Source organism: Diaphorina citri, unplaced genomic scaffold (assembly GCF_000475195.1).
Source record: "Diaphorina citri unplaced genomic scaffold, Diaci psyllid genome assembly version 1.1 scaffold869, whole genome shotgun sequence".
NCBI lineage: Eukaryota > Metazoa > Arthropoda > Insecta > Hemiptera > Psyllidae > Diaphorina > Diaphorina citri.
The window spans coordinates 32,374-42,966 of NW_007378301.1; the positions used below are offsets into that span (position 1 = coordinate 32,374).

Genomic DNA, 10,593 nt, shown 5'->3' on the forward strand with positions numbered 1-10,593 from the left:
CCTGTTGAGGGGTACCTGTCAGGTCTATTTGATAGTGAGTGTGCTCATCAGGTATCAGGTAGATCTGACAGGCGGACCTGTTCAGGGGTACCTGTCAGGTCTATTTGATAGTGAGTGTGCTTATCAGGTATCAGGTAGACCTGACAGGCGGATAAACCTCTTTTTTTTTCTCTCTCTGAGGGGAAAAAAATCATTTCCATCTGAGGCAATTTAACCATCATTAATTATTTGAAAATTTGACTTTGGTGTTTGTGTTGTTGATGTTCCTTCCTCTTTCCTCTCTACCTATCTGGCTCTCTTTAATAATTTACCTACCTACCTTGTGTTATTCAGGTTTTCTTTTGTTTATGTATATATGTTTTTTTTTTTTTTTTTTTTTTTTTAACTTTTTCCTTTAAATCCAACCTCTTTTTTTCTCTCTCTGAGGAAAAAAAAAAATCATTTCCATCTGAGACAATTTAACCATCATGAATTATTTGAAAATTTGACTTTGGTGTTTGTGTTGTTGATGGTCCTTCCTCTTTCCTCTGTACCTATCTGGCTCTCTTTAATAATTTACCTACCTTTTGTTATTCAGGTTTTCTTTTGTTACAGAATCTTTGCTTTAGTCGCCTCTTGCCGTTATTCCCTTAATGATCATAATCTTAGATCAAACCATTGTTTTTATCCTTAATTAAAACTTCTTCTCTATCGATCACGTTATTGAATACGGAGGTTATCTTGAGATATTGTTCTATACCAGCGATTTCCAACTAGCGGCCCGCGGGCCACATATGGCTAGCCAGACTATTTTTGTGGCCAGCGAAGGTTTTGAGTGGGGCCCATAGGGCTTAATTCTTGCTCTTTTACTATGGGGTGGGCAGTTTGAGTGGGCCCCATAGGTCTTAATTCTTGCTCTTTTACTATGGGGTGGACTCCAAAATGTGGAGCATTCACTCTCCCCTAGATAAAATCCTGGATACGGGCCTGCTCCCGTGTATGTGGCCCGCGAAGTACCTGCAAATGGAGGATGTGGCCCGCATACACATGGAAGTTGGAAATCCCTGTTCTGTACGTAAGGTCTATGATCTCTGTAGGTACCTGTCGATGTATGTACACTTTGAGTTTTGTCTTGATACTGATCAAAAAGAAAGTGTGAACTGTGTACCTCACACCTTTCTCACTTCCTTAGGTGTCTGAGTAGGTGAGAGATTGGCTTTAACAATCAGGACCCTGTTTAAGATCAGATAAAGGCCTAATATTTTAGCAGTTCTAATAGGTACCTCTTTAAATCTGGCTTTTACTCAATGGAGTAATATACTTTTTCGGGCCAACCACCCACAAGCTTTTTTTTTTAAGATGTTTGATAGAGGGAACTGTAACAACGGAGGTATTATCGTTCCGAGATCGAAGAGAGAAGGAAGGCAGGATAGGAGAGAACGAGCCGTTCCGAGAACGAACATTATCCGTTCAGAATAAAATCCGCTCCGGGCGGGAAGCGAACCCAGGGTCTTGAGCTTACAAGGCAGACGCGTTACCCTCCAAGCTCTAGTCAGCTGACGACAAGTTTCATCTCCATCCTACATTTCTATAGCTATACCTCTCACTTTCAAGTCTTACTAAATAATTAATAGGTATGAATAAGAGTTTCGTAAGTTTCATCTCCATCCTACATTTCTATAGCTATACCTCTCACTTTCAAGTCTTACTAAATAATTAATAGGTATGAATAAGAGTTTCGTCACACTCACCTATATCACTAGTACAGTACGAGGTGATCAGCTCCTCGTTCGTGCACGGCCTGCACTCATCCTCGCCATCATCATGACTAAACTCGAGATCATAGGAAAACATGGCCACTCGCTTCTCGCCCAGACTAGTGGCGCCCTCTGCCGGCAAGTCCGCTTGAACGTAAAGCGCGATCTGTCCGCGGTGACTGTCGAAGCATCGCAGCCGGTCGTGTGACTGCCCGTCGTCTGGGGCGTAAATCTCGTTCAGCTTCCGGTGACCTTCGAGGTAGATTCGAGCCCCGGAGAAGCTTTCCGACACGCGGAGGCACCCGTGGAAGTCCTTCCCAGATGTGCCTTGGCGGAGGACAATGCGTAGCGCGCCCCGTGGGTATTTCCACTTGACTGTGCCCTGACTGCAGCGCAGGTAGACGGGTTTGATTTCGTGCGACTTGTGTGAGACCTCAAGTCCGCTGTGAACAGAAGAGGAAGGGTGACGGATTAGTAACGGAAGGCGAATTTAATATTTTTATTTCTTACCAATTTGGGTACCAACTCCCAGAAAAGGAAACTGGGTACCAAAATAAGGTAAGCAATTAATTATCTCTTTTGGTTGTCTAATATGAATCTAATTAACTATAACAATCTGGGTAAATCATATACTTTAACAGTTTTTGAGCGTGAAGCGAAGGTATAAGAAATTGGAAGATGTACTCGATGGGACATAATCTAGTAAGAGCCTACCTACCAAACATACAAACACACTGTACTTTATCCACTTAGTTACCGCCATAACGAGTCTAAATATGTAGGATATGCCTGGTTGCTCCTCTCCTGACAGAGGGTATGCGAGTAAAACTGCGACCTTTGTAGAGCTATCGTCTAGATTCAGTGTTCTAATAATTTATTTAGGTACATGAAAAACTGCCCTTGTTTCCCCATATTTTCCTGACAGTATGGATACGATTTTCCGAGATAATGCATTCTTCTAGAATTCCACAGTTGGCTCCATAGTTTCGATATTTTGGTTTTGGAGGACATAGGTACATAGGTATCTTGTCAGCATTCTCTTCACGTCTTTCCCTACTGGAACCTCATTCCCAATTTTACATGCGCAAAGGTATAAAATCTCAACATTACTATCTTGGAATTTGTACAGGATTTATCACAAAACTACCATTTCGGAGTTGAAAAGCAGAGGTCTTATTGACAATAGTTGTAACTGTTAAATTTACAGCAATGTACACGCATTGTACAGAAAATACAATTAGAATTCATAAAAATATCTTGGAATTTGTACAGGATTTATCACAAAACTACCATTTCGGAGTTGAAAAGCAGAGGTCTTATTGACAATAGTTGTAACTCACTCTTTAACGAGATTTCTAATGTTTTTATCTACCTAACCTACACATTTTACTTTGTGTGTAGATATGCAAAACAATATAAAGTTTAACCGATTAAAATTGAGTTAAACAATCCTATAATATTGCACCTACAAATAATTGTTAGATCGGGAATACATCAACATTTTGTACAATTTCAATTACCTAATGTTAAATTCTAAATGTATCTGAAAGACTGTTAAGTATAAATAATTAATTTGTTCTTTTTGTAAGAATTTAGGTATTTACAGAATATTGTACATGGAATCGGGGTGCATTGGCCAAGGAAATCCCTGGAAATAATTTGAAGAATATAAAGGTGAGTTCACACATAGTCGATCGGCCTTCGATCTACACCGATCGACGTCGATCCACATCGATTCAAATTAAATTCACATGGATCGATTGACGGCCGTCGACTATGTGTGGATACACCTTCAACAACTTCGGATCTTAACCCCTTTCCTGCTCCCAGGGTCAAAGCTAGACACTCAGAATGCAATGTTTGTACACGGAATTTTTAATGGATCTATTTCAGATAACATATAAGCTAAATCTACCTCCCAGTTATACTTAAGAGCTGATAGTGTTCAGGGGTGAATTCAGGAATATTGGGATGGTATTCAGGGGTGTGTTCAGGAGAATAGCATGATGGGTTGCTAGTTCAACTTGGGACTATTGGCGTACCCAAAAAGACGCCTAGCGACATTGCCTCACTGTAGTGTGGACACTACTTAAGACAGAACTAGCCAAATGGCTAAGTCGCTATGAGTTTCTAGAAAATTCTACCTTCAGTCCTACATAGTCTATAATTTCATCGTATTTAGGAAATATGAATGTACCTACTTACATCATTATGTACCTATATTTATGACCTACCAAGAAGGAAATAATAATTATAAAATTTCTATTGCATTTTACGATAGTTAAATTCCTCTTATCAATCTGAACTAGCATTATTTGTGTTGATATCAATCTGGGTCCTTTATTAGAAGTTATTAGATAACTAAACGATCATAAAACTTCTTCTATCCATTTGTCCATCACAAAGGCACTAAGACTTCCTCCGCAGAATTCTTCTTCTGATAAAGATTAAAGGTTCTTTAGCCTCTCGATCAGCCTCAACTAGGGTGATTGCTTTGGGCTGACATTTGGTTTTGGCTACAAATTTTACGAGTGGATGCCCTTCGACCTCAACCTTAGCTTTTTCTCTAGGAAGGGAAATTAAAGTCCCCCAGCCAGACTAAGCTGGTCTACTCCCTGTTTAACGTCTCCCTGTCAGACCGAGCTGGTTTACTCCTTGTTTAACGTCCCCCAGTCAGACTAAGCTGGTCTACTCCCTGTTTAACGTCCCCCAGTCAGACCGAGCTGGTTTACTCCTTGTTTAACGTCCCCCAGTCAGACTAAGCTGGTCTACTCCCTGTTTAGTATTTACAGAATATTGTACATGGAATCGGGGTGCATTGGCCAAGGAAATCCCTGGAAATTATTTGAAGAATATAAAGGTGTGTTCACACATAGTCGATCGGCCTTCGATCTACACCGATCGACGTCGATCCACATCGATTCAAATTAAATTCACATGGATCGATTAACGGCCGTCGACTATGTGTGGACGTGGACACACCTTCAACAACTTCGGATCTTAACCCCTTTCCTGCTCCCAGGGTCAAAGCTAGACACTCAGAATGCAATGTTTGTACACGGAATTGTTCCTGACTAGATCCACCCACTGTTGATAGCGGGGCGCACACTTGATGATGTTGTAGCCGAGCTTGCTGTTAATCATGAAGACAAAGTCCTCATAGCCCAACCGGACCTGACACTTGTCCGAAATAAACACGTCTGTCCGGTTCGCATCGATTGGTAACATTGCGTCCGGCCCGAAGGACCAGAAGTTGGCCGATTTGCTCGCCGATTCTTCGGAGTAGCTCGACACGCTGTTCTCCAAAGATGGCGACTCCGCGGAGAGCAGGGATTGGCGCAGGATGTTCTTGATGTTGACGTTGATGCGTGTGAACGCGACCTGGGGTTGGTCTCTTAGGTGAAGCATGTTTCCATGATACACTACAACAGAAGAAAGAAGACACGGGAAACATGAATACTTTGTCAAATTGTCTCATTCAGAGGTTATCTAATTGAAGGAAGGACTGGTTTGATGCAGATTACGACTAGGTAGTACCTCAAATCAGACTGCCCATTTCAGTTCTTTGATTTGTTACTGAGTTTTCTCAAAAAGTTGTCCTTTTGGTAAGTTTCATCCTTCAGTCCTACATAGTCTATAATTTCATCGTATTTAGGAAATATGAACGTACCTACTTACATCATTATGTACCTATATTTATGACCTACCACGAAGGAAATAATAATTATAAAATTTCTATTGCATTTTACGATAGTTAAATTCCTCTTATCAAATCTGAACTAGCATTATTTGTGTTGGTATCAATCTAGGTCCTTTATTAGATAACTAAACGATCATAAAACTTCTTCTATCCATCTGTCCATCACAAATTGCACAACTAGGGTGATTGCTTTGGGCTGATATTTGGTTTTGGCTACAAATTTTACGAGTGGATGCCCTTCGCACTCAACCTTTGCTTTTTCTCTAGCAATCTAGCAAGGGAAATTAAAGTCCCCCAGCCAGACTAAGCTGGTCTACTCCCTGTTTAACGTCCCCCAGTCAGACCGACCTGTTTTACTCCTTGTTTAACGTTCCCCAGTTAGACTGAGCTGGTCTACTCCCTGTTTAACGTCTCCCAGCCAGACAGAATCGTCACAATCGTCCTTAAACCGTAATCCCTCAAAACACCGAGCACTGAAGAGGTCCCACCTATCATAATAGAGCCATAGCTTCTGACAAGAGCCCCTATTGTCACTCTCGTTAATGCCTCGTGATCCCTAACATTGAGTCCTGTGACTTTTGAAATTTGGGAAATGTCCGGGTTTTCGATGGAATGTCCGGGTTTTTGGAACCAAATGTCCTACTTTTTAAAAATTTGATCTGGAACCCTACTCATATCAGAGTCCGCAATCCTGATATACCTCAATGACATCATTACGTACTGCGTTTCTGTTTATCACCATCTGAATGTTTGTGATATCTCTGGGTACGTGAGTAATTATGTTTATGATATCGCTGGGTAGTTTTGAGGGTTCTTTTATTAGTTTTCTCATCCCCATGATTTTCTTCAGTGTAGAAAATACTTTTATTCAACAAGTGTTTGGCGGGAAGGTACTTTTATTCTTTTAGGTTTTGTTGGTGATAATATTTCTTTCAGGGGTACAAGAAGAAAGGGAAGAATCTGGTGCAGACATTTCGTCCGGTGTCCGCCAAAACCGTTTCGGATACATCTTGCCTTTTAAATGGGACTAGAACTTTTAGCCCCCCTCAAACTTTCAGTCCAAATAACTCTTATATTGTGTCTTGTGTCCCAAACTCTGAATTTTACTTCCAATCAATATCAATGGCTTCATTTCTCATCAAAGATCCAAAACTCAAAAGCTCTCCCACTTTCTGTACCTCCTTCCAACATATTCCAGACCAAACCAGTCCCAAAGTTCCCGGAGCATTTGTTTGACAACCAATGACAGGCTCATTGCACTCCGTATCGCAAGAAGAAAGGAAAAATCTGGTGTAGACATTTCGTCCGGTGTCCGCCAAAACCGTTTCGGATACATCTTGCCTTTTAAATGGGACTAGAACTTTTAGTCCCCCCTCAAACTTTCAGTCCAAATAACTCTTATATTGTGTCTTGTGTCCCAAACTCCGAATTGTACTCATCAAAGATCCAAAACTCAAAAGCTCTCCTACTGTCTGTCCCACCTTCCAACATATTCCAGACCAAACCAGTCCCAAAGTTCCGGAGCATTTGTTTGACAACCAATGACAGGCTCATTGCACTCCGTATCCAATATCAACCTCAACAATAATAAACCTAACCAAGTGGAACAGAGAGCCTCAAGACACAATCTACCCCAAGATACACTCTAGTACCAGCATCAATATTGGGTTACCATCAGTTATTCTTGGGTTACTGAACGGGTTATTCGCTCAGAGGGTTACAGAACGTTATTTGCTGACAGACAGGTCCGTATTCAAGGAGGGGGCCCGGTCCTTCCCCCTCGAGCTTAACTTTTCTCCATTACCATAGGCCAGACTTAGAAAATTTGGAGCATCCACCCCTCTATGTTTGAACTCTGGGGTCCCCTCGACAAAATCCTGGATACGGCCCTGCTGAGAGATATAGGATTACAGAGACCTTGGGTTGGAAATGTCAGGTTCATCAGGCTAAACATATTCGAGGTATCCTACGCATATCTCGATCTGGCAGAAATTCGACACCAGATTTTGGCCCAAATATGGCTTGTCTGGAACCGTTCGGAATTTGGACATTTGGGCACATGCATTTTGGCTCGTATGTCAACCAGTCTCTCAATTGACCTCACGACGGGACTGAATTTATTGAGTATGGTCTGACAATCTCCGAGTAGAACATGACCAACCCAGACGGCAACCCCATCCCAATAGGAAGCTCTCTTGAATTTGCCTAGATTCTATCTATTATATGCCTGGTTGCTCCTCTCCTGAGAGAGGGTATGCGAGTAAAACTGCGACCTTTGTAGAGCTATCGTCTAGATTCAGTGTTCTAATAATTTATTTACCTACATGAAAAACTGCCCTTGTTTCCCCATATTTTCCTGACAGTATGGATACGATTTTCCGAGATAATGCATTCTTCTAGAATTCCACAGTTGGCTCCATGGTTTCAATATTTTGGTTTTGGAGGACATAGGTACATACATATCTTGTCAGCATTCTCTTCACGTCTTTCCCTACTGGAACCTCATTCCCAATTTTACATGCGCAAAGGTATAAAATCTCAACATTACAAACATATCAAATTTCCTAGCACCAGTTTATTAGGGGGCCGAGATTTCTTTTTCAAAGAGAGGGAAAAGGATTTCGCCTTGAGGTCCCCAGATTGCATTCCGGTTAATTGACCACGGATCCAAATTCATTAGTGTCTTTGGATCATATTATGTGCAACCAAGTGTACATATTTTTTTAAATATTTTTGCATTGTTAGGGTTTTTGTGCAAAAATATGCAAGACACGGGGGTCTTTTCAGAGGCCTTGGTTGCATGTGTGGCGTGGGTGGGTGTTCTTGTTATTGCATTCAGGGAATTTCTTTGTTTTGTTTGGTTGATTTCTTCCTTCTATGCGGTACTAAGCACCTAGCTATGTAGGTACTGACAAATTTAAAACCTAAATATCTGACTAACCCAATTCAAAAGATCTACGAATAGCGAAGTTACAGCTAACTTCCAAGTAGGTACCTACTACAAAGAAGAAAAAAATCCTTGGACTGGTTATGATACAAAACTACTTTCCAGGCTTTTTTTCATCTCATTAGTGGATCAATACTTAGGTAAAATGCACAAAAAAAAAAAAAAAAAAAAAAAAAAAAAAAAAAAAAAAAAAATGTACATATCAAAATTGGCTTAAGTACGACCCTGACACCCAATAAATTTATTTAGGAACTTACCTACTATCACGATCTTTCCGGGTGGAATGGTATGATGAGACGTCATCTTGGTCCTGAGAGTTGTCCTCTTAACAGGTACCTAGCTGAGGTAACTATGGACAGCTAAAGGAATGATTGAAAATCGTAGGCACCTAATCCTACAACTTTCTGTAAAGGACACCCAATTTATTCTAAACTTTACAAACGTTTTACGGAACGATGATTATGTAGGTACCGAGGTAAGTGAAACCTTTGGGTAGACTGTCAGTAGGCAGATAGGTAAGTAAGGAAAGTACCTACCCTACAATGAAGACTTGTTTGTTGTTTGTTAACTTTTTATTACCATAGTGATAGAAAAAGGCTCTCTCCCCATCTAGCGGACTTGTTCCTTTTTGCTTAGCACATTGCGTAATCAAATAATATTTTCAAGGCGTTATTTCACCCGGCAAGCCCAGCAAATGGCGCGAAACCCGATTCTAAAATTTGGAGCTTTGGAAGTTTTTACTGAAAAAAAAAAAAAAAAAAAAAAAAAACTTAACCCGTCCTTCTCCATTTCATTTTTAGAAGATTTAGGTACCTACATTAATGATAAACTTATAAGTCTCTCCTAGAATGTCCTCTGAATCAAAACGGGCTAATCAGAAGGTGTTTGATGGAACAAAAACTTGCCTGAGGCATAGCGATATAACTTGGCATACATTGGGTAAATTTATTCTGGTAAGATAAAAAGTTGTCCTTTGTCCATATAGGAGCAATTGGACCAAAGCTAGAATTAATCGGAAGTGGGATTCCCTTTTTGATATCTTTCTGATACTTCTGATAATACGAGTAGATAACTAAAGGTATGCAGTTACTTATAAAGATCTAATTAATAGTTAGTTAGGTACAGACCTACGAGTAATATGACTGAAGGATTTCGAAAGTTTTACAGGTCTTTAAAATAAGACTTTTTCCTATATTTTTTACTCTATTGATTGTTCCAATTGCATGTTTTGAAACATGATAATACCCATATAAAAGTCCTTTCATATGATTTGGACTTTTCGACTCGAACCACTGACCTCCAGATCCGAAGCCCACTGCGCTAACTACTAGGTACACCGGCACCATTGAGTTTGATAAAATATAGTTTGTCATAATTACCTATACAGCTACAGCTACATTATCAAGGTAATCAAAGATACAATTTCAGGTACCTTTGCAAAACGCAATTATCTCCTCTAATCGCTCTTTTCCTTTTGCCAAAAAGTAATCTCGAGCCTTTGTTTATCCCGACTAGTGTATTTGTCTGGATACCAGGGGTATCTTTACTCTTTAGTCTACCCCTATTTTCAAAGTAATTCTGTACCCAACTAGGGTTATCTGCAGATAAGTATCGCAAATCTAAAATCCCAACTTGTATAAATCTACAACTCCAATCCTTCAGGGGAATTTATCAGTCTTTCTAATCTGGATGCTTATCTTATATCGGGATCTTTTGATCCTTTGAGTGAAAGGATCAAAAGCCCCCACAAACTCCAAGAAACCAAATCCTACTAGGAACCCGAAAATGGTACTGGGCGCCAGCACTTCCTTTGATTTTGGTTTTTGGTAGCCACCAGTAGGGATTTAGGATCTTGTAGGATTTAAATTTTCTAGGACAGCAGGCTTAGGTACGTGTCATCAAGATTTGAAGGTCTCTGGAGGATTCTATTGTGTCTTTTTAGAGGGAAAAAGTGTGTACCTAGTAATTTGAGAAGTATTGGTGCCATATTCTCTTTTGTGAGGTCTTATTTCAGAGTCTAGTCTCTTGACATGTGTGATTAAAGGGTAGACAAGTGAATCCCTGTTGAGACTGTTTATCGATTATATTTTTTGTTTGCTGAAGTGTAATGAAATGTTTAAGGTATCTTTACATTTTTGTAGCAGAGCTAGAGGACAAGATTTATCCATCATGTGTATCAACTTTCCTCGGATTATTTAAGAAGCACTCCT

The 10,593-nt window shown here is 40.2% G+C and overlaps 2 protein-coding genes across 2 annotated transcripts in view; both read right to left on the bottom strand.

Annotated features, from left to right (window-relative positions):
- Positions 1-2,499, bottom strand: part of LOC103512651 (meteorin-like protein) — a 9,076-nt gene extending 6,577 nt beyond the window's left edge. The window contains exons 1-2 of the mRNA XM_026826066.1: positions 2,486-2,499; positions 1,731-2,179 (exon numbers count right to left, since the gene is read on the bottom strand). Coding sequence (XP_026681867.1) covers positions 1,731-2,179; positions 2,486-2,499 — 463 coding nt within the window. The remainder of the gene's footprint in view (positions 1-1,730; positions 2,180-2,485) is intronic.
- A 720-nt stretch (positions 2,500-3,219) lies between these two features.
- Positions 3,220-5,160, bottom strand: LOC103512649. Its single transcript, XM_026826065.1, has 2 exons — positions 4,787-5,160; positions 3,220-3,594 (listed from the first exon to the last, which is right to left on the bottom strand). Exons 1-2 carry the CDS (start codon positions 5,142-5,144, stop codon positions 3,575-3,577), a joined length of 378 nt encoding a protein of 125 aa, XP_026681866.1. The 5' UTR covers positions 5,145-5,160; the 3' UTR covers positions 3,220-3,574.
- Between the last annotated feature and the right edge of the window lie 5,433 nt (positions 5,161-10,593).